The 24,589-nt window shown below is 42.8% G+C and overlaps 1 protein-coding gene across 1 annotated transcript in view; it reads right to left on the bottom strand.

The window, feature by feature from the left end:
* Positions 1-23,722, bottom strand: part of xylt1 (xylosyltransferase I) — a 121,829-nt gene extending 98,107 nt beyond the window's left edge. The window contains exon 1 of the mRNA XM_050045243.1: positions 23,371-23,722. Coding sequence (XP_049901200.1) covers positions 23,371-23,673 — 303 coding nt within the window. The 5' untranslated portion in view covers positions 23,674-23,722. The remainder of the gene's footprint in view (positions 1-23,370) is intronic.
* Positions 23,723-24,589: the final 867 nt, after the last annotated feature.

Genomic DNA, 24,589 nt, shown 5'->3' with positions numbered 1-24,589 from the left:
CACACACACACACACACACACACACACACACACACACACACACAAACACAAATAGAGTGCTGACACCAATAAGCAGTCAATGATTTTCCTAATGGCTCTCTTCTATGGAAAGGCAATTCTCATGAGGATGGTTAAAGCACTGAAAGCCATGTGTAAACTCCCCTCCTGGTAGCTCTCACACACACACACACACACACACACGCACACAAAAACACACCAGTCTAAAACCCGTCTTGGCAAGCGCTCGCCTCCCTTTAACCTCTTTTCTCTTTACATCTGAGTCTGTGTGTCTCCGAGTCGATTAACCCTCTGTCTCAGTTTTTTCCCCTTTACACCACAACCTCTTTTATTTTACTTTCCTCACAATTTAACAAAGTTTCCAATGTTGCTCGGCCACAGTTTCACCCTTTCTCATCCCTTCTCACATTTACATGAACATGCAAACGCACATTCCCTCACCTTTAACAAACTGGCTGTGAATGCCATCGAGGACAACACAGAGGTCTTTATGCCCTGTGGAAGTTTTATGTGTATGTGGGAATGCGTGAACTAAGGATGTCAGTTTCGGTTAATTTTGCTTTCGACAGGCTAACACCCATTAAGCAGTAATTAACCAGTTAATTTTTAAGAAAAAAATGCAAAATGATGTGGACTGAGGGTGTACAGATACAAGACACTTAAATTAAATGCTTTTTAAGACTAATTTTTGGACAAATCATTTTTTTCTTACACAAGAATAGCAGAATAAGTACAAGGCCAAGCAGTAGCCTCTGTGCAAAGGAAGTTCTATGTAAGAACAGGCCTGTGGTTGTTAGAGTGAGTTAGGAAAATCTATATTTTGCCAACAGATAAGTGCAAGTATGAAGTAAAAAGACAATATCAGGGTTAAGTGGTGGGATTAAAGATTTTTAACATTTTGTGGACTTTCACACAGAAGAGCTTGACTCATTTTAACAAATACAAGTTAAAAGATGAATAAATCAAATTAGATGAAATGTTTGTGACAGTCAAGACCTCAACCTAATGACTTTTGAGGCCTAATATCTATGAAAGTGAATTTTAGATTTTTTAAGGACCTGCAGACACCCTGGAAATACAAAAGGCCTTTCCTTTGAGTCTTGCGCTTCACAGACTCAGTGAGCTTTAGCGCCACATTTTAAAACACTATCCATTTAGCAAGGGTGAAATTTCAGTGTTTTGTGATGTAAATGTCTTAATTTTTATTTCATTTTCTGTTGAAAATGAAATAAAAACCGTCCCTGTACAGCAAAAAGATGATAAACCTTTTTTCTGAAAACAATATATTCTGATGTAAATCCTTTGTATTTGCCAACATTTCTATTCATATCTAATCACACATTTTTTCTCAGTTACTGCAACTGATTACGCTGATATGCTAACATGAGTTAAAATGGCCACCCTCCACCATCTGGTTACCTAAACTCAGCCTTGGTCGCTCTGCACAGCGAACCACGCGGGCTAGGTAGGAAGTAGCTAGCAGTGTCACTCATTCAGTGATTACCGCCTGTAACGTTGACCTGACCCAACAGCTTTGCTGTGGAAACATTGTGCCTAACCTCTGGTCTCCCTCACGCTTGCCCCGATGAGTAAGCGGCTTCATTTTTGAGCCACAAAACGCCGTTAGCTATGTTAGTACCACTAGCCATACTGAGGCTGCTAGTGGTGCTAACATTGTAACGTTGTTCACAACACTAAAGGGAGATGGTAGCTCAAAACTGAGCTGCTTACTTACAGGGGGAACCTGGGGAAAGACCAGAGGGTGGGCACAATGTTTCCACAGCGATGACGTTGGGTCAGGACAGCATGATAAGTAGAAATAGACGAATGAATGGCGCTGCTTCCTAACGTGAGCTTTCACCAGACCCCAGTGGCGCGCAGTGCAGTAAAACAAATAACAAAATTATCTTAAAGATCCAAACACGTAACCTGTCAAATATTATCGGCTATTAACCGATTTATATCCCGAGCAGTAACACGAGAATATTTTGCAACCGAATCAAGAGAGTAAATAAAGAGCGAGCTCAGTGCTCAAAGTGTTTGAAATTCAGATTGTTTGAAAAAAGAAAAAGAAGGAAACTCAAACTGTTGCACAAAAATGATCAAGCCTCTCCTCTTCCTGCAGTAGAAGCATGAATGCCTTAAGTATGCAGCAAAAAGGCATTTGACATTGTGCTCACACAATCACCCATACTAATTATCCCTTCCCCCATCTACACACTCACGCTTTTTTTTCGTACATTGTAATTTCTGTATACCTCTGAGGCATGCCGTCCAATCAAATGGAACAGAAACGGGAAGGATGGTTGGAGACGGATGAGAGGAGCGAGTAGTGGCGAGGCCGGAGCAGGAGAAAAGTGAAAGAGAGAGGAAATGGGAATAAAATAAGTGGAACGAGTGCAATTGACGAGAGAGAGAGAAAGAATCGAGTGAAAGAGCGGGTCAACTCCGGCGGCGGCAGCGTAGAAGCGTCTGCCAAGCGTCGCTGATGTGATGGTACGATGATGATGGTGTTGATGATTCACCGCTGGTAGGAAATCAGAGAGAAGAACGTATTATTATCACGCAGCTCAATTACAGCGCAATTTCTCCCCGGCAGCGACAGCCTCTGCAGGGCTCCTCATTGAAGCTGATTTGGGAGGCCTGCGGCGTCTGGAGGACCAGTGAACGACTCAGCAGTGCAGTGAGACACCCCCACTTGAGATGGCAGAAGGAGAGGAGGCAGGAGAGGACGAGGAGAGGAGAGGAGGAGAGGGGAGGACGCGGGGATGAAGAGGGTGAGGAAGTAGTCAAGGAGAAGGATGCAAATGTGACAGCGTTAATGCGTGCGGCTGCGTTAAGACCTCGCAAAATCCGCCCTTGAGGCGTTCGGCAGAGTGGAGACAGACAGGAAGGACAGACAGGATCTAAATGCACCGCTGACGGAGAAAACACCTGTTCAGTAATGAGTATGAGCTCTCCGGCTGGTCCTGGTGGTTTAACATGAATACTGAAGAGTAGCTATTCATGTGGTTCACAGAGTGTTTTATAATTTTATTTACTCTCACTGTGTGTGTGTGTGTGTGTGTGTGTGTGTGTGTGTGTGTGTGTGTTGTGCATGAGCCAAGGGGAAAGGAGCATTGAGATAGAGGCCTTCGTATTCGTACAAGCATGTGTGTGTATGTGTGTGTGTGTGTGTGTGTGTGTGTGTGTGTGTGTGTGAGAGGGAGAGACTGTGTGGGTGAGTGTTTTTTGTGATGCAGGAAAGAAAGAGTATTTTATGATTTTATGCATTCTGTAGGTGTGCGCCTTTAGCACCGAGGGGACGCTGAAGAGTACGTGGGAGACAAGCACTTGTATATGCAATCGTGCGGATGTTTGCAGGTGTGTGCACATCTGACTAGTACGCCCCGGCTGTCTCCAGTGTACCTTCCAACATCCTGTACAGTGGCTGCCCCGAGGCAAAGGCAGCTGAACTGCTTCACTGACCTCTCAGCGAGGGATTATTCAACACGGCTTTGACCGTAAACCAAAACCTTTAGCTCTCTCACAAACACAGTGTACCAGTAACTGTGTCACAAGTAACGCGTAAAATATGAGGTAATCCTGGAGCGATGACCTTCGAGGTCAAACACCATCCTGCAACTACAATTACGGTGTTCTGACAGGAGACTGTAATGTTAGCGATGTTTGCTTTAAAGAAATATTTCACTGCTGGACAAATGGTCTTCTCATAAAACGGGGCCGTCTATGCAGCAGAAAGATACAAATACCTGACCAGAGAAAACAGAGGTAAAGGGCTATAGCATTTGCTTTTGCTCAAGAGGTAGAAAACCTACAACTACCAGAATGCACTGCACCTCACCGGACCAATAAATGTCCCCACTGGTGGGTCACATACTGCAAGTTGCCTGTCTGATAACAATCTGGCTGCCGGCTAGTAACAAAGAATCTAATATTACAGTTAACGGTAAGCTAAAATATGTTTCTGAAAACATTTCAGGTGAGAAACAGGCAACACAGTATCAGATTATTGGTTTTATTTGATCTGCACTGCTTAGTTTTACAGTTTGATCTGAGTTTGGTCTGATTTTGAAACAGAGAGTGAGACAGGGCTGTCTCTGTTTCTCGATTTACTTCTAATCTCTTTTGGTCTGCAGTGGCAGCAGATATACAAAAACTAGGCAAATGAGTGGGGAGATGTGGCCGCTGGCAAGATGGAGGGAAGTTTAAAAATAGTTCATTTCTACATACTACCCACATTGTTAGGATACAAAGGTGGTTGTTACGATATACAGCTGGATGAAAATCAGCAGACACAGCAGGCAGCTATTTTCAGTAAAGGTCTGATTAACCCACTCGACCCTGTCTGCCCAGCACCAACTGTTGGTGGAGACCAAAAAGAGAGCTAAAAGAAGAGTTACTATTCATCAGGTGGTCAGAAACACGAGTACGAATGAATAATAATGTCGCTCCATAACTGCTGTAGGGGGGGTGTCTCACATCATTATAGTATACTGGGGTACTTAGAAATCCTATCTCCTGACGATATGATTTTTAATACTGTCAAAAATACAGACGCTTCTCTTTTTATTAAACTGATACTCAACTCAACTCAACTCAAACTTTATTTATAAAGCACATTTAAAACAACCAAGGTTGACCAAAGTGCTGAACAGGTCAATAGAAATAAACAAGCAAATACAATGAGGTACCTAATAGTACACCACAATAATAACCATAAGATACATAAAATACAATACAATAAAATAAAATACAAGAGTTATAAAATAAGATCAAAATAAGCTAAAATGTTTGGGTGTCCAGCTCAACCTGAGTTAAAAGCCTGAGAGAAGAAGTGGGTTTTAAGAAAAGACTTAAAAACCTCTAGGGTCTGGGCAGACCTAATGTGCAGGGGCAGGCTATTCCAGAGCCTAGGGGCAGCCGCCCCAAAGGCTCTGTCGCCTCTGGTCTTCAGCCTAGTCCTAGGAGTAGCCAGTAATAGCTGACTGGCTGATCTCATACTGAGGATGTATTATATGTAGTGTACATCACGTGCCACCAAGAGTAAACCTGGAACAGGCAGCTGGCTGAGAAACATGGCAACTGCAAGTGGTTGGGATAACGTTATAGGACTGTAAAGAGGGAGGGAGACTGCAGGGAAAAACAGCTGTGAATTCAGGGTTTATTTTGACCAAACCAGAACTGGTGATTGTTGGAACAGCCGACTAACTATAGGACTAATAACACAAAGCCAGTTTGGGTAACTGATTTTGTTTCTGTCTAGTATGGATGAGGTGTGTTTTACGATGTTAACGAGGCAGTTAAGCTAGTAGTCCAGCAAAACAGAGAGACTTAAATTCAGAGGGTGTAAGGTTGCATTTCTCTATTTATTAAGGATTAATTGTGAGAATGTTACCTTTCTTGTCATTTTGTGAGTCTATTGTCTATTTATCTGACTAAATAAGCTAAGAGAGCTTATGAAACGTGGCAGACTTGCCGGTCAGAGGGTTGGGGTGGGTGTAGTGCAGCACACAAATACTGTCTTATACCATTCAGCCCAGTGAAATTTTGGAAAGGTATAAAAGAATAGATACCACCTAAGCCTCGCACCAATACCACAGTTATGTCTTAACATATATTTTACTTGGACAAACATAAAAAAACTCTTTTCTACAAAATTCATTTAACAAAAGAAGCCAAAGTTCTCAAATGTTAAATGAAATAGGAACTGTCGAAGCGAATAATAAGTCAATAAGATTTAAAAACTGACCAGAGAATCAATGCTAAGTAATGGTATTTGATTGTTTTCAATACATTTTGGTGGGAGGCTTACCAAAACGCATTGAGCTCCTATACCCTACCATAAATGGAAAACTGTAAAAGCATTTCACCTAATTTTATACACATTTATGATGATGATTGTATCATTGGTCCAAGCTCCCCTCATTTTAAAGCATCGGCTGCACTGTAATGTCATCCAGATGTGGATAATACAAAGAAATACCTACAAGTAGCTGAAGTGTCCATCAGGGTGAATGATTAAACCAGCAGAATCACAACCTGTTTTAATTGGCGGTGGAGGACTGGGATTATTGGGCAGATACCTTCAACCATCCTCTTCAGAATAATCCTAAATCAGAGCTCCTATTAAGAGATGCTTGATAAAACCAGCTTGATCAGTGCTTTGGCATCAGCTTACCTCTAAATCCTAAACTTCACCAGCCGAGGGGAAAATTACAGACGTGATCCCTGCATGCGTGGAGGCCATTTGGATTTGGACTCAGGTTAGTTTCCAAGAAACGTTCTCCAACCACACAGTCTTTGCCAGCCGGGCCCAAGCTACACTAACAAGCCTTCAAACCACACCGGGTTCCCCGGAGGATTACGCCAGGATTTGAGTCGACGTCGGATTTGTAGAAGGGATGAGACGTTTATCTTTTTCTTTTTTTTTCCCCCCAACATTTCTTCCTCCGGCTTTCTACTGTCTTGCATATCTGTCTCTCTTTCTCCGCCTGTCTCTATCTCTCTTTCTTTCTTTCTCCTCTCACTTTCTCTCTTAATCACAGATAGAGACAAGTCTTCTGGGCTGTTGGCATTCAGCTCCAGTGGTGAAAAGAAGAAAAAAGGAGGAGGAGGAGGAAGAAGAAAAGCGCCGCTGTCAGTTCCTCTCCTCTTGCTCCACGGGACTGGAAGGACAAAAGCTTTCCCTGACAGGCCGGATCGCCCCTATCTCTGCCCAGCCGACATGTCATCACCCTGTGTCCTCACCATACTGCCACGTACTCTTTTCTGTTTCTGTCACAAACTCCCCTGTCTTATTAGAATCGCACAATACACAGGGATTAGTGTATGGTGTGTTGAGGAGGAGATAGCAAGGCAGTGGCTCATGCTCAGTGTCATTAGTCTGTGTGGGTGTGATTACATGTTCATGTGCATTTGGGTGTTACATGTGGATCAGCGTGTTGCATGTCAATGTTGCAGCGCTGCAGCGATCTCAGAGAAGTGGGCAATCTGCCGTGTGCTTCTCCAACGACAAGGCTGTCAAGTGTTTTTCACTGTGATGTGATCATTATGGTTGAGAGACAAACACACTCCCCACTGTCTAATGATCCCCTAAAGAAGTCTATTCACGGTGACTGCTGCAGGCGGTACAATATAGATGCTATAGATACAGTACACACTGTGATAAAGGCTGGAAAATCAGCAACAAAAAGGATATATGGCTGCACCTACAGGCGATCTGACGTGATGGGAATGCACTACTGCAGCTTCTCATCATGTCCCACCTCCCAGCTTGGCAGCTTACATCACACGGAGAAAACTCACTTATGTTCTATTAGAGACAAAAAAACACATGACCGTCTCTGAAATACAAGTCTGCACAGAATTTGTGTATCGAAACACAATCAGCAAAACATTGTGCTTTTAAACAACTTATTTCCAGGCTGGGTGTGATTTGACAGGGTTTGCAAATGTCCACGAAACTGTCATCACACTTTGATTCTGTTTTTTTTCCGGATGTGTTGTTTTTAATCCGTCATTCGAAAAAATCATTACGCACAGAAACCTTGCACACCGATTCCGATGTTTTACACATGACAAAATTTAAGACACATTTTCTCCTTTGCCTCTCTCCACTGGAGTCACCTATCTGACTGTCACCACTCCCTCCCTGTCTTTCATTCGGCACTGCAGCTGCATGAAGGGAGCTATCTTTCCTCTCTCTCCCCACCTTCTGTGTGCGTCCCACATCCTCCTCCTCTTCATCATCATCATCCACCTGAATAATAAAGCTGACCGTTGAACGTGAGCCATCTGAGCTATGAAATGATACCATATGCCTTGTTCCTCTGTCTTGTCACGGCTAAACACGGAGGTGGCTGAGCCGACAGCTAGCAGCTAACGGTGCTAACTCCATTGACAGTGCCAACAGCAACAACAGTGCTGACCGAGCTAACAGTGTTATCCGGGGGGAAGTGTTATAGGCACTACACCTTCACAACTACGCCATTCCAATATCAGCTATGACTGCCGTATGAGCGCAGTGCAAAGCGTAAGCCACACACACGGTTGATTCTTATTTTATTTATTTATTTTATTTTGATCCCCCCTATGTTCATCACTTATTGATGCTGTTTTTGAAGTATGAATAAGTCAATAAGTAATTTATTCCATTGAAATATCATTGATGTATTATAGAGAAGTGATTTATCTTTTTATAAATGACAAAAGGCACATCTGCCTCATTTTCGCTGTGGTATCGTGATACTACTCAGAACCATGATACTTTCACTGGTATGGTACAGTGGGATCCAATTTTGGTACCGTGACAACACTAATCTGGAGGGGGTTCATCTGCAAAAACTAATGAAAAACTAAACAACGATATACAATATTCGGTATTCAGTACTCGGTATTCGGCCAAGCGTTTAATATTATTCGGCTTCGGCCACAAATTTTCATTTCGGTGCATCCCTAAACATAACGCACAGCCGGACCAGCTTCACAAGAAAAGCTCAGATTACAACACACACAGAGGGAGCATGACTTCATTTTCTGGTCAGGACACCATTACTACACTTTATCCTTACATAGCAAATAGTGGTTTGCTGTTATATTAATACTCTACTGTTTTTAGAGTGTAAAGACCCAATATCACATCCCATTTGAAACCCCAGCGGCTAACCAGTCTGTTCTCCTGCATTCAGAGACTGAATCTTTAAATCTGCATTAAGATAGAACAAGAGATGGATCAAAGTCTAAATCTACAATAATCTGATTAAACTTAAAACCCCTTCAATTAATTTACAATAGTTACATTATTTTAAAATGTTTCTTTTTAATGAGCAGCTGAATGTGATGATGATAAACTCGAAATTCTGTAACTGGAGTACAGTGTCTCACAGCAGTTGGCACTGATCTCTTTTTATAAAATACAGTAGATCTATTTAAAGGGATAACCCTGCTACTACTAAACAGCAAGGGAGTTGAGCCATTGGCCTAATAACCCCTCCATATGGTGATGGTCTGGTCTAAACCTGTGTGTGTGTGAGTGTGTGTGTGTGGAGCCTTTTAGCTCTGTGCTAAATATCAACATGGATACCCGACTTTAGATAAAACTAATTCAGCTCCCCACCAGCCTCGTCTTCCTATCTCTCCCTCTATGTCTCTCTGTCTCTCTGTCTCTCTCTCAGGGCTGTCTGCTAAGCCTCTTACCTATGGGATTATTGGCAACGCTAGGTATTATATAGCTTCATTCATCTGGATGATGCGTTATTAATGTGTTGGGGAATGAAACCATCTGTAACGGCGGCAGAGGATGATGGGAGGATGAGGGGAAGATTGTGGTGGTGGTGGAGGGGGGGGGGGGCAGGCTGTCTCACAGAGGCAGGAGAAACGGCTAGGCTGGTGATGATGTGTGTGTGTGTTGGGGGGGACATGGAGCGATGCAACTCTAATTGGTGGTAATGGTGAGGTTTGTTTGAACAGACTTGACAGGAGAGAGATGAACGGTACTTATGATCTTTGATTTTGCAGTTTTACAGATGAGGCATACAAAGGCATCAAGCTGAGCACAAAGCACACACAGACGTGCAGGCGTATACACAGTCACAAGAGAAAGGATGGTAAATTGTGTGTCTGTTAAGCCCCTCTAAGACATGCACATTACTCTGTAAATGTACTGTCAAAGAAAAAGACCCTGAGTTGATTTTCTCCCCTCCATGGCCTTTTCAGACATCTGTAACACTTCCATGTTCATATATCTCTTAGGGCCCAGACACACACATTTGTTCTCGTGGTTATGACTGGCACATGTAATTTTAAGCTTATGGTACCACAGTTTAACATTTCCCATCTGGCAAAGCTGTCTGTATTCCTCATTGAAAAAGGGAAATGAGACGACCGACAGGACAGATTCAAGATGCTTGTTAGCCAGTTAGCACAATAACAACTGAACCTGATGTTGAAAGATCAACACACAAAGAATATTCACAGTGCACGAGCAAACAATAACACAAAAAAAATTACAACTGTTTCTCCTAAAGAGCTCATTATCTAAAAAAAATTGTACCTAATATAAGAGGTTTGTTTCAATGTCACAGCATCTTGACTTTGGTCATTTGTTTGCTTATGTTTCTCTTCCGATGCGCTCAGCTGAACCCGCCCCCAGACGCAGACTGGCCAATCATAATGTAGAATCGGGCCAGCTCAGATCAGGGTCCAACAACAACACAGCTGTGCTCCATTGACTCTAATGTAATCCAGTCCATTTCCTTCATTTTCAGGCTGGTTTTGTGGATTTGGAGCCAAATGTTGTGTCTGGGCCACGTCGTGTATTAATGATACTCGTTACCTGGAGAGGTTGGAAAAAGATACACGTTTCTTCCCTGTTCCAAAACCAAAATCAAACCCTGAAAAGTGTAGGGTTAGCTAGCTAGCTACTGAAGATATAGCCTACTGAATGTATACACATGCTGCTTTTGATTTTTAATGATTATAACAGTGAAACAAAGACCGACCCTGCTGTACAGGAACCAGTGAAGGGAAGCAGGGAAACTTTGCTCATATTCAACCAGCTGTGTGTCATCGCATTGTGCGCAGATGAATGTTGTTTGGGGCAAAGCCAAACACTGTTCACCTGCACACTATGGTTGTTTCCCTTTATATTCATTGTCTTGTGTGGCGATCAGCAGTGATGTGATGGTTCACTTTTACACTGTGATCTGTAGCCTATAGTTCGGCTTTAGCTTCTAACTATCTTTGTCTTTTTAACCTGTTGTTGCTGCTGAGTCAGTTTGACATCCTGGATATATCCTTCAAACACAGACTGTACACCCCTCTGTCTGCTGCTCTCTGGAATCACTCTTTCATTTCCCCAAAAATATGATATTTCTTCTGTGAGTGCAGTTAGTCACAGTGTGGGCTCCATGCTTACTGCGACAGCTTGACGGACCATCCTAAAGGGGCGGGGCTTAGGGAAAGGTCAGTTCACCTGTGGGAGATTTTGGACTAACAGGTGGCACTCTTCATCACCATCATCAAAATTCCAAACGATTAGGGAATATGTTTATGTTTAGAGACAGAAACATGGAGAATCAGCACCTTACTACAATACAACCCTTTATACCGTTTATTCACTTCATTTATCACCAATCTGTGGGTGTGTTTTATGCAAAAAGCTCCATGTTGATTCTATTCAGACATGACAGTGTCATTACAAATGGCTTTGCTGATTAATCTTTGAGTAAGTAAGGCATCAGAACATGGTGAGAAATGCTTGTCATAATTTCCCAAAGTGATATCCCCAAATTGCTTGTTTTCCCGACCAACAGTGAGAAAAACCCACAAGATATTTAATCTACAATTATATAAAGCAGGGAAAAGTCCTCAGATTTGAGAAGCTGGAACCAATTGTTGCTGATTAATTTTTTTGTTGATCAAATACAGTGGCAACCCACTGGATGATGAGTCGGCAAAAAGTGGCATTAGGAAAGAGAAGCGTTCAAACATTTAAACTTTGTGATAAAATCTCTCACTTATCCAACACTGCCGACTACACATCCACTCACTTACTGCACCATACACACTCTCACATACCCATACAGTTACAGTACAGCTGAAACTATACGTACAGACCTATAGAGTTTTTATATGTATACCGTTGTCTATGTTGTGCATACAGGATCTATAGTGTCAACATATTCATATCATAACTCGACCTCCAGCTGTTGAATCTGTATGACTTGTACTGACAGTACCTTAACACCTTATGATGTTCTGCATCTTAGTGTATTCATGCCACTGTTAATTGTTTGAGTGTGCAGTATCTACTGCACTCAAATCCCTTACTGCTTATTCCACTTTCTAGTTAGTCTTTATTTTATGTTCTAATTTCTGATCATTACATTTTCGCAATTCTAAACACCATTTTATAGTCTTAGTTCCTGTACTCTGTGCAATGTGTAGCTTTCATTTAATTAACTTGCTTCAAATCTAATTTGCATTTTTTATGTGCATGTGTGTCTTTGTGAGTGTGTGGTTGTGTATCTGTATCTTATTAACTCTCTTATAATGTCTTTTATCTGTTTATTCTCATTTTATTATTTAAAGCACTTTGAGTTGCACTTGCTGTATGGACGGTGCTATACAAATAAAGTTTTTATTATTAATCTAAATTAAAAGCATTTACATAATTTGCCAGAAGTATTCCCGTCCAATGCAGTAATGTGTATTGGAACTGGAAATTATGTAATTCAAATTACATAATTAAAAAAAAATCAATTGCCTCCAATTAATCCCTGAGGGGAAATTAAATTTTTTCACTCTGTTGTCAATTACACACAGGTCCGAACACACACATGCACAAACAGGACCTATACATGCACTGAGTGGAGAGATGTCAGAGCGGGGCTGCCCATGACAGGCACTCCGAGCGGTTGGGGGGTTCGGTGCCTTGCTCAAGGGCACCTCGGCAGTGCCCAGGAGGTGAACTGGCACCTCTCCAGCTACCAGTCCACACTCCATATTTTGGTCCGGACGGGGACTCGAACTCTGGTTCCCAACCCAAGTGCCTATGGACTGAGCTACTGCCACCCCCAAGAAACCATCCTACATTAGAAATCCTACATTGGAAATCCAACCACTGGGGTTGGGCAAAGTCATCCCAATAACTGTGACAATGCAAAAATATGCATAAATTAACCACCCAAATTGGACCAGACCCAGTAACTGCCAACTTTATGAGTAGCACAACTGTCAGGACCATGGACTGAGACAAGGACAGAGACAATTAGCAAACCTTCATGATGGCAGTGACAAACTTATGGTGCTTTCAGACCTAGAGTTGTCTTGCTTTGGTCTGAATCAGGGACTAATGTTGTTACAAAGTTGTATAATTGCCTAGAGTTGGTTCGTGTTCTCACGGCAGCATTTACAAGCGGACCAGATCAAATGCCTTGTGTGAGAAAGCTGCTCTTGATTGGTCAGAATTTCCATGTGGGAAAAATCCAGGAAGTAAACAAAATGTTGAAGAAGAGTACACTTGCAAGATAAATGTGACACTTTCTAATGTCACAATAGAGGATAGAGGTTGGAACACATTCTCACTAGGGCTGACCCAAAAAAATCGAAGCTTCGAAGCTTCGAAGCTTCGTTCAATGGCACGGGATTCGATTGTGAATTTTTTTTTTTTTTTGAATATTCTGCCTTTTTTTTTTCTCCCGTTTTTTTGGGGGACCTTGAACGCAACACCATCTCCAACAAGGAAACAGAAAGCCTGACGTGCAATGAATAGAGACCTATTATCCTGCTAGTACACAGACACCTAAATTCTTTTAACAATGTGACTCAAAATAATGATAAAATAGATTTTACTGATGTAAAATAATATGCTGATGGTGACATTTTCCACCGGTCCGCTGCGCTCTGAGTCTGGTGTCAGTGACACATGCTGCTCTGAGTCGCGCATCTGTCTGCTTGCGCTGCAGTGCACACCGAGGGTTTTAATTTTTAGTGTTAAATCAAAAGTTAAACACTACTTATCAGCAACCAGAAGTGTTTTTTCGTTTGTGAATATTTTTTATCTTAATTCTAGGGTTGCAAGAAACTACCTTTTACGCCATAATTTGTAAGTTATTAACTTTTTTGGACTTTTTTTTTCGCTCGGGGGCAAATTAACTTGAGTTTGATTGAACCAAACCAAACACGGCAGGTGTGAAAGCAACCTTACTCACTAAAAGGGTACCACGTCACTCATCTGGCAGCCTACAGTTCAACTTGTTGATGAATCAGAGTTGTATCTTTTTAAGCAGGCAATAAACGCCATTAGTGTTGGTGTGGAAGGGGTGTGCGGGAGTTTTTAAATCACGATGTCAGGCTCAGTGGTCAATGACTGACAGCCATCAGCCCAACCCTACCACCTACTGACTGCTTGGTCAGAGCTCATGTCTGCTCATACTGTCATCAGACATGAGAAATTTTGAACACCAGCCCCATTCTTCATGATTGCATTACTCTCCGAGCTATTTTAATGTAGAATACTGTACATATTGTGCTGTTGTTAAACCCTCAACACACTGTTTGCTATTAACTTGATGATGCAGTTATCCATTTGCCCTATTAAATATAATATGATAATGGAACTTGCTCTGCTCTCATCTCCTAAGCAAGAGTCAACATAATTGGCAGGACTGTGTGAGTCATGCCAGCATGCTTTCTGCTCCCGAGTGTATTTGTAGTATTTCTAACATCCTGACACTTGTTGAATGGTTAAATGGCTATTCCTCCTTTACACACAGTCAGCAGAGAGACAGAGGAGGGCAGAGAGGAAGAGAGCGGCTGCTGTAAATGGATTACATGGATGCAACGCTGAAGAGGCCTGCAGTACTTTCAGCACCTGTGCTAGAAGGAGTGCTTCACATGGAAGTGTCTGTGTTGTGATGTTTGAGCTGCTATGGATACCCAAACTTTCACTCGACAAACTATACATAGTCTGAAGTTTTCGGATTCCATACTGACATTGATATTTTGCATATGATTAGGATCAACTCGGTGAAATAACATGACAGGGTTCTAATGGTATACTGCATTATCATAATAATAAAATTTCCGTTGCAGGTTTTGAAGGGTGGTGTCATGTATACAAATTACACTTCAACATCAAAGTGTCTTGGGTTTTCGATGCATCTCTTTCAAGTCTGAGGTGCATACTTCCTCCCTCAGATCTGAATATGTTCCCACCTCTCTCAGAGACTAACGGCCCTTGAAAACGAAGCTCCCTGTTTGCGAAATCACAACGACAGATGGACAGAATGATGGGTAGGCTGTACTTTACTTTTCCCTCATTACAGGTTTTACAGAGTAACACTTTATTGATGTAATGATTGGGACATTTGAAATTTTAAATCACACAGTGCATCTTCTGGGTGTCTCTGGACTGTAATTATGTATGTTCAAAGGTCTGTTTAAAGCAGAATGGCTCACACTCCAAGACGATTTACTTTTGGGGAGTGCCAATTTAACTGCCAATTACGACTGCTAAAGTGGCTTTGCTATGATACAAAAACCAGCACAGACAGTGATTGGCACATGAAATGGCACTGGAACAAACTACTCCGCCAGGAATGCAATATGAGAATCTGAAACATGTGGGAAAGGTGAGGAAGGTGGTTTTGTTACAAAGTGAATGAAAAGACTTTCAGGGGAAAGAAAATGAGAAGGCTCGTCCTAAAAAAATGCTACACCACACAATAGCGTACTTTTGTTTAACCTCTCTGTAACAGACAGTAGATATTAGGTGTGTCACTGTCAAAAAATCAAGACTGAATTAAAAAAAAACTAGCACATGAACAGCTCAAATTATTTGAACACAACACAAGTAGCCGAATCTGAATCTAATGTTGCAGAATTGATGTTGCTCTGCTGTTTCACCTGATTGACGTTAAGTTAACGTTACTGTAAAGGAGCAGCATTTCACAAAGTCAGCTAACAGCCTTGCCTTTATCCACCTTCTTTTTTGGTGTTGAAATCAAAACATGTTCTCACATTACCTCTCAGAAGGTTTGCTGTCATGAATATCTGTTTAGCATGGCGTGCTAGTACACTCTGTTTTATGTTAGCAAAGTGAACAACGATAGCCTAATTTTCCTGCCAGCAACAGGGTTCATAATACAACAGAAAAGAGTGAAGCTGCACTGCAACATCTCATGTGACACACGTCAAGTACCACCCCTTGCACACAGTGGACGCATCGCGTTGCAGTAGGGCTGGGCGATATGGCAAAAAATGTTATCACGATATATTTTTTCATATTGATCGATCTCGATTTTTATCACGATATGTGGTTTTTGCTGATTCTGCCAGTTCGGGGAGCATCCTGATGGGAGCTTGAAGAAACAAGAGATTCATTGAAACTTAACAGTAAAAGTTTAATAACATAAAACGCTAAATAATATGCTTTTCCAATATTGAGAACAAAATGTTTTTACAGGGTATATGCAGGAATCCTGAGGTTAATTTCAGTACCTTTTTAAGACTTTTTTAAGACCTTCCAAAAAAACCTTAAGACCTCATCGCCACTTCAGGCTGTCGTTAGCAGCAGCGCATCTTTAACTTACTAAACAATTGTAGTTTGCAATTAAATCTATGGAGTACAATTATACTACAGAACTCAGATAAGATGAGAAGGAATAAAGCTTGAAAGAATAAATTAAACCAAAGGCAGGTTTATTAAAATACACCTTAGGTCATAACAAGTAACACAGCTCTACAGCTCAACATCAGCTATTCAAGGCCAACTTGCTGAAAACAACAACCTTATGGCTAGCCCCTTGCATGTGGGATTTAGGGCTGACCCAAAAAATTCGAAGCTTCGAAGCTTCGAAGCTTCGAAGCTTCGTTCGATGGCGTGGGATTCGATTGTGAAAAAAAAAAAAAATCTAATATTCGGCCTTTTTTTCTCACGTTTTTTGGTGGGACCTTGACCGCAACACTAATCATGCCGTCCGTTTACGGTTGTTTTTTTTCCCCTTTAGCCATATGTAAACTCAAAGNTGGGATTCGATTGTGAAAAAAAAAAAAAATCTAATATTCGGCCTTTTTTTCTCACGTTTTTTGGGGGGACCTTGACCGCAATACTAATCATGCCGTCTGTTTATGGTTGTTTTTTTTCCCCTTTAGCCATATGTAAACTCAAAGAACGAGAAGCTATGTCAAATAAAAGCTTTAACTTATTGAAACATTGTATATAAACTTACTGCTTTGAATGCTTCTCATATGGGGTAATGGCTGCAAAACACGACTGGATAGACTGTTGCTTTGCTAAGCTGCCACTAGCGATGCTACCAGCAGATGAAGGGGTCTTGCTAGGCTGTGTGTGTGGAGTCGGGGCAACTTGAGGCCGCATAGTTAGACTCTCTGAGTAATCACTGAGATGGTGCCGTCTCAGGTGATTGAAAAGGTTTGTGGTGTTTCCCGACCTGGTTGGTACCACTGAGTGTATACAAGTGCAAGAAATTCTTTCATTCGGAATTAGAAACAGAATATTCCAGCCCCTTACATCGGATTGAATTTTCAATCGCATTGGCCATTTTCATGCCGAATTAGGTGTTTACAAGATCACTTTTCATTTCATTCCGAAATGAAAAGGGAATTGAACTGTCCATGTAAACGCACTCATTGTCTTTATAATGACAGGACTGTGGGTCGTTGAGCTCAGGATATTTCTTGACCCCAACAATGACTCTCTTCTCATCCATTCTTTGTCACACATGAGACACAGCAACAGCTACAGAGTTCTCTTTATACATCAGTGTTGAATAGAGGAGTCAAGCTGCTATAGGAGCAAAGAAAAAGAGCTGCTAAGGGAGCTGGTATATACAAGCACAGAGCGAGTGGGGAAAATATGCATTTAATTCTGGGAGCGGGAAGGCTGGAAATAGGACAGTGTCGTATAGTGTGGCGTGTGCAGCAGTGCCGCCGAACGTGAAGTCGCAGTCAGTGTGGGGTTGTATATGAAAATAATTCGGCAACAGTGTGTTTTGGCCTCGACTGTGCATTTTCTGAAACGCCCTGGCTGGAGTACGAGATATGGTATGTTGTTCTTATACGTGCACGCTAGGAAGTAGCAGAAGTAAACAAGTTGCCAATACTGCAGTGACATCACCCTTCAACATGGGTGAGTTTTAACGCAAGCTGTCCTGAGAACTGTACAATTTTGTACATATATTTCAGGGCTCAACATCAGCGGTTAAGTGGATCAGACATCTACTCGCCCAAAGTCAATTTTTACTTGCCCCTTTACAAATTGCTTTCAAACTTCCAATAAACTGTACACTACGTAGTTGCAGTTTCATCCACATCCTTTAACGGCACCCAATTTAAGTCCTGTTTCCAGATGTTCACTTGCACCTTCGCGGATAAACCTTGTCTTTACCTGCCACCATTTCCTCACGAATGCCCAATCGGCACTGCACACGCGCAACTCCAAACAGAGATGAGGAGGAAGTGAGATGACGTACTCCCTAGCTACCTCTATCATCAGCTCTGGAAAGAACAAAATGTTCCATTATTTTTTTACCATTTGCCTGATTGGAAAAGTCAGTTGCTAAATGTTCTAGCCCAACATGGCATCTTACTTGCCCCGGGCAATCAGGCAATCCTTATCATTGAGCCCTGCCTTTAGTTTCTATGTAGTGCTAGTTATGACAGCACTGTCTAGGAGTTCGGGAAGAACCTGTGCAGTTCTTAGCTTTTCCAACAGCAGTCGCCACATTTCTCCACACTGTGAATTTAAAGTACGGCTCATTCATGACGGTAAATGTGAATGAATTTTTTCCGAAAACCGTAGCATGTAAGTGGAATTCAAACAGATGTTTTCCAAGTGAATACCTGATTTTGCTCCCATGGTCAAATTTGGGAAATAGAAACTGTTCTCATACTTTGTGTGTATGTGAGTGTGTGTGACTATAAATGTGTATGTGGGTGTGTTTGTGTGGAGCTGCTTCCCCGCATTTATGTACTTACATACAGTACATCATTTTGGGTGTTTATGTGAGAGCTGGTTTGTGTATGTCTGTGTGTGTGTGTGTGTGTGTGTGTGTGTGTGTGAGTCAGCGCTATGATCATGGGATGAATCACATTGTGGTTGTAGTGGTGGTTGGAGAATAGACTGGTAGCAACAATAGATTTCAGCAAAGCTCCCAAATGCAAAACACATGTATAAGTGCATTGTTACTTGTACTGTACATGATTAAAACTTAAGTGATAATCCCAGCATGAATGGAACATTCCCTAAGTTATTTCATTTTCAATCCCTTTCATGTTAATGACCGTCATTGCAAAAACATCTAATTTATTCTCATTACACCCTGAAAAACAGCCACAAAGACTTTGATTGCAGTAAGAATAAGTTGCAATAACTATATGAGAACAAGTGTTACTTAAAGTTACATAAGGACAATAATTTCAGGCTATTTACGGTCACATACGGAGAAGCTCGCTAAAGCTGATTTCTTCCAGTCTTTGCTTCTCTAAATTCAGTGTTTCCCTCTCCGACACAGTGTACAACATCTTCTGTCAGTCTCCTACTATCTGCTGGCACTCTTTTCTTTGCATCTGCAGCAAAGCCAAGTGAGCAACTGTGGAAAAATAACTCTGGCGAACATCTTTATAATAAAATATAATGTATGATGTTTTGTGGGTAAAGTTGTCATGTAGATATTATCACCAGACTGTGGATCCATGGAGAAAAAACTTGTGTAAACGTGCATTCCCAGAGGGATTGTAATCTTTGCTGTAGGATACTATTAGGAAAATTCAGAGCGATGGAAAAAGTGTACATCAGAGGTAATGTTACGTGTAATACCATGACTAACTGGGAAACTCTTTACAACATGTGTGAGCCGGACACCCGCTGCGCACATGGGGATCATGACAGTATATGACTACCGCCGGCAGATGGAAAGAAACCGCTGAGGACCAGATGTGAAGCTCAGAGCCAGACGTTTGCAGAGCTTTACTCGGCCTCCTGCTGGAGGTAGGTTGGTTTCATTCTGGCACATTAACAATTTTTCACCAGGGCCGCCTTAATAAGCACCTATTAATAATAATTATGATGCTACCTCCTGTAATAAACTGATGTCAGGCAAAACAAGACAGATTAATTAATAAGGGTGGAAATTTCTGATTTTCTGAATTTGCAACAGGTAGCCACAGACTTAAAGACACAGTGTGTGAGATTTAGGGAGGTTTAGGGTTTAGTGGCGTCTAGCGGTGAGGACTGCAGACTGCAATCATCTGAAACTTTTCCTAATTAGAATTCTTTCACTGTTAAATGTTTTGGAGGTTTTTACAGGGAGTCAAATTATCTGCAGAGGTCTCTTACTCTCCACAAGCAATAGAGAAAGGGTCTTATTTATAAAACAATGCGTAGGATCCATACTAAAAATGAATGTGTGGACAAAAGCCAAACACGGCTTGTGCCAAAAAATATTCTACAATTTCTACAATCAGGCTTCCACCTCGCCATCTGCGTTACCAATTTCCCATCTCCAAAATGTTCATAAACAAAGGGTCAAAGTTTCTCCCATCAAGTCTGTTTTCAGAGTTCACAACTTTTCCATGGGAAGTAGCGTACGCCTCTTTCAGGCCTCATTTTGTGCATACGTGATGTTTGTAAATGAGACCCCAGCTGATAAAAACCAGTAGAAACACTGGGTGAAGCAGTTTCATGTTACATATCAGCATTTCTCTGATGCAGTTTGATATGTCAGAGATGGACCACTAACCCAGCACATGCTAATGTGTGCTCACCTTTTTCCTGAACCAGACATTCAGGAGGTTTTTACTGGGAGCCGAATTATCCGCAGAGGCCTCTCCCTCTCCAAAACAAAGGCATGATATGATTACAACCAGTAATAATACTGAACAGAGCAGTTTCATGTTACAAATAAGTGTTTCTCCGATGCTGTTTGGCATGTTGGAGACAGGCAGCTGACCTCGCACCTGCTAACCTGTACTCACTTTTTTTCTCTTATAACTTAAGATTCAGACATTCAGGAGGTTTTCAACAGGAGCTTAAATATCCGCAGAGGTCGCTTCCTCTCCAAAACAAATAAACTTGGTGATCTAAGCCGGTAAAAACAATGAACAAAGCAGATCCGTGTTATAAACCAGTATTTAGCCTGTCTGTGGCACATCGCAAATAGGCTGCTCGCCCAGCACCTGCTATGTGTGCTCACCTTTTTCTGATCCTATTGTTCACGAGGTTTTCAGCATGAGCTGAATTATCTACAGAGGTCTCTACCTCTCCACGGACCCGATGATTTAAACCGGTAAAACACAGAATAAAGCAGTTTCACTTTACAAAAAAAAAAAGTTTTTCTGACGCTCTTATTGTGGAGGGGCTGCAAACTACAGTGGCCGACGTGACAACGCATATACCCAAATGGCCCAATCTTGAGTCAGTGTTTGGTTTGTCCATTCTGGGCAACTGTAGAAACATGACAATGCTCCGTGGAGGAGAACCCACTCCCTGTGTAGATATAACTGACTCATTCTATGGTAACTAAAACCCAGCGATTCCTATTTTTAGGTGACTATACACCAAAGAAAATACACAAAATATTCCATTTCCACCAGTATATCCCCCTAAATCCTACACACTGGACCTTTAACACTTACATTATGTCATCCATGCAATCATATCCACACACAAAACGCAGCCGAGATGCAAACAACAAGCTGTGGTATCTGTCGGAGTGGAGAAGAAAACATCTTCGCTCTCTAGCAGCGTTTCCCTCAAGAGACACAACAGGAGACCACTAATGACAACTGTAGCCCCTGCCTGCCGGGATGACACATCCAAAGCTATGCATAATGTTTCCGTCCAACACAAGTTATTACATAGAGATTCTGCCATTGTCATACTGTAGCTTCTGGCTCATTCTATTCTGGATCAAAGTGCTGCGCTCCCCTCTCTCAGGCGTGGTGCCTCATATAGCATCAGTTGGCGCTTATGCGTCACCCTTAGGCTGGACAACTCTGCCTCGCCAAGCCACACACACACATACACACACAAACACACACACACATCACCCACGAGGGGAGAAAGAATGAAAATGCAGTGATTAACCAGTTGAGGGGATGCATGAGGCCAAGGGCGACCAGTTGAATGTTAAGAGTCCGGGGGCCAGAGCTGCAGAGAGCTGGTTGACAATGTGACAGGCAGGCAGCGGGCGAGCTGACTGGCTGGTGGACTGACTGGCATACAGGCTGTGTGAAGTGCCTCGAGGCGATGGAGGGATGAAAGCCCTTCTTTTAAAAGGTCACGGGTGCAGATCCACTGTGTGTTTTAACAGTGAAACACATTTGGACAAACCGGTGTTGACGCAGTGTGAGACACAAACTGATCCCAGCTCCTGTTATGTCACTGCATTACTAATTTATATACGATCCTCAGAGGCATATTGCAGTAATTCCATACTGCAAATAATATGTGTTGTAATGTAAACTCACTAATGAGTTCCTGCAGGACGATTACAGTGATATTTCTTTAGAGGATTCTCCACCTATTGGGAAATATAACCCGTCCTTAGCATGACTTTGTGCTGTGGAGATGCCGCCAGGTGGGACAAACAGTCCTACCAGATGAAGCGACTGAGTCACTGTAAAAATGTGCGGAGGAGACGGAAGATACAGTGCACGGCTCTGAGTGAGTGAGTGACTGAGCGTAGAGGCCACAGTGTATCATACTACATCAAAGTCGGTTATCTACTGGTTGCATGGTGGCTGAGGCTCTACTTGAATGGCTGGCAGCTTTGTGAAGGAAAAGCGCTGCACGCTTGCCAGGAACAACAGCGTCCAATTTCTTTAGGGCAGCCTTGTTGCTTGAGAGACCACGCGAGCAAGACGCTCAATTTTGGAGAATGTAATTGCAGAGATCAGGTTGTGAAAATTAATCACATCATAGTGCGGGGAAGCACCGTACAAATACAGAACCTGCTCGGTGTGTAGCCTCCAGGGCACGGGGAGCAGTCAGTGGAGACTGCAAATACACATTTAGATTTTGGGGAGTGTAAATGTTCAACGGGCAAAGCATGGTATTAGATCCTCTTCTTCTACAGGCTATCTTTAACTCAATTTATTCATTATGTGGCTCTGTATGTTTGCTTCAGCTCCACAATCACATCTATCTTGACCTTTGTGTCTCATGCTGCCACTACTAATAAAACTGTTTGTGTTTCCGCAAACAACAGCTGACTCTAATCTTTGTACACTCATCAAAAACAACTCTGCAAATTAGGTTATGTTTCAATTTGGCCTGGCTCAGACAGTGCTGCTGAGCCATGCAGCTACTGTATTTGACTCAAAATACCAAATAGACCGTGACAGGTAGAGGCTACAACCCCAGCCTGTGACTCTGTTGTACAGGCACCCCCTTCAGCCACTATCTTCTGGAGGGATTTGCCCTGCCGTTGCTATCATTCTGCCCTGAAGTGAACTACATGCTGAGTTCAGATTTCATACTCAGCTCTGGCATTTTAAACTGGAGTCTGTGCGCTCATTCAAACGGCGCAATGTGCCTCCTGTCCTCAGCAAGCATTCAGCTGAGGATGCTCGGAGTAAAAAAGGGCTCGCTTGCATCTGTCTTGCTTCAGACATCATCTCATTTCCCTACGAGGCAGCCTCCGTTCAAGTGACAACAGTCAAACATTCATTCATTCGGAGGCCCGGCCGTGTGCTTGTCTCCCAAAAGCGCAAACTGGAGATGTTTTGACCTGCCTGCCAACCCCTCCGGGCTTCATCCCCGGCGAGACAGTCTCTTTATAGCGGGGAAATGATGTGAATGCATCGGTAGCGCCTGTGTCTTACCGGCTGCTGTATGTGGCGAGACGTCCCCTTCCCAGGCGGGGGAAGATGCTGCCGCTGCTGCCGCTGCTGCTGCTGCTGCTGCTGGACCCCGTGCTGGAAATAGTCGCTGCCAGCGGCTTTGTTGCCTCCGACCCGGTCCCTCTTCTCCCGCATGTTGGAGCCTCCGTTTTCCCTGTCTTCGCCGGAGTCGAGGCTGCTGAAGTTCCACACAATCAGCGTCTGCACCAGCAGCACCGTGAGGGCTGCTATCAGGGCGGACCGCGACCGGCGGGCCAACCTGCGAGCACACAAGCCGCCAACCATCTTCGCACCGGGGCTGCACGGAGCTGGAGGACCGTCTGTGGCTCTGCGCAGCGCGACGGGAGGAAGGAGTGGAAGTAGAGGGAGGACGAGGAGGAGGAGGAGGTGGGGGCGAGGCTGAGCTTTACGGTGGCGGAGGCGAGGAGGAGCATGGAGATGGAGAGGCACAGGGCCACCGTGTGGTGAAACTCGGTGAGAGGATGATGCTCCAGGCTACTGTACGACTCACTGTCTGTTCTGTGTGTGTGTGTGTGTGTGTGTGTGTGTGTGTGTGTGTGTGTGTGTGTCCATGAGGGCTTTCTGATAATGACCAAATACCTGCAAATGTTTTTATTAGCAGTGCCTAACATCACTAGTACAGTGCAGACAACAGCAGTGTTAATGGGGCTCCAGGGGTTCTTGACAGGCGGGCTGATCCCAACAGGGGCGTAGCCAGGAATTCTGGGTCCCCTGATGTAGGCTAAGGTATTACTGCCTCGGGCACTTTAACTAATTCAGACATCCCAGTGGAATTTTTGTAGGGCCTCTAACTTTGGAAAGATCATTACCGTTTTACACCCTACTTGCTGGATTTCATATGGGAATCCAATAAGAAAATTAACCACTTTCTTCCCTGTAGAGATGGGTATCATTAAAATTTTATCAATACTACATTTATCGATGCTCCTTATGGGTTTGGTACTCTATCCATACTCTTATCGGTTCTTTTTCATTTCTAAATCATTGCTTTTTAATAGGGCTGCCCCCTGATAGTCAACCAAATGTTCGTCGACCAGAAAGGTCATTAGTGGGCAAGATTTCATTGGTCACTTAGTCGCAGAAAAAAAAAGTGAAACTCTATTAGGAGTTTTGCCTTGTCAAAATAAATCAAAACCAATATGACTGGACCATGTGGGAATTTAATTTTAGAGGCCACGCT

The sequence above is a fragment of the Epinephelus moara genome, chromosome 5, assembly GCF_006386435.1.
Source record: "Epinephelus moara isolate mb chromosome 5, YSFRI_EMoa_1.0, whole genome shotgun sequence".
Taxonomy (NCBI): Eukaryota; Metazoa; Chordata; class Actinopteri; order Perciformes; family Serranidae; genus Epinephelus; species Epinephelus moara.
Note: the sequence above shows the minus strand (reverse complement) of the source record. Positions and strands in the feature narration are given on the sequence as shown.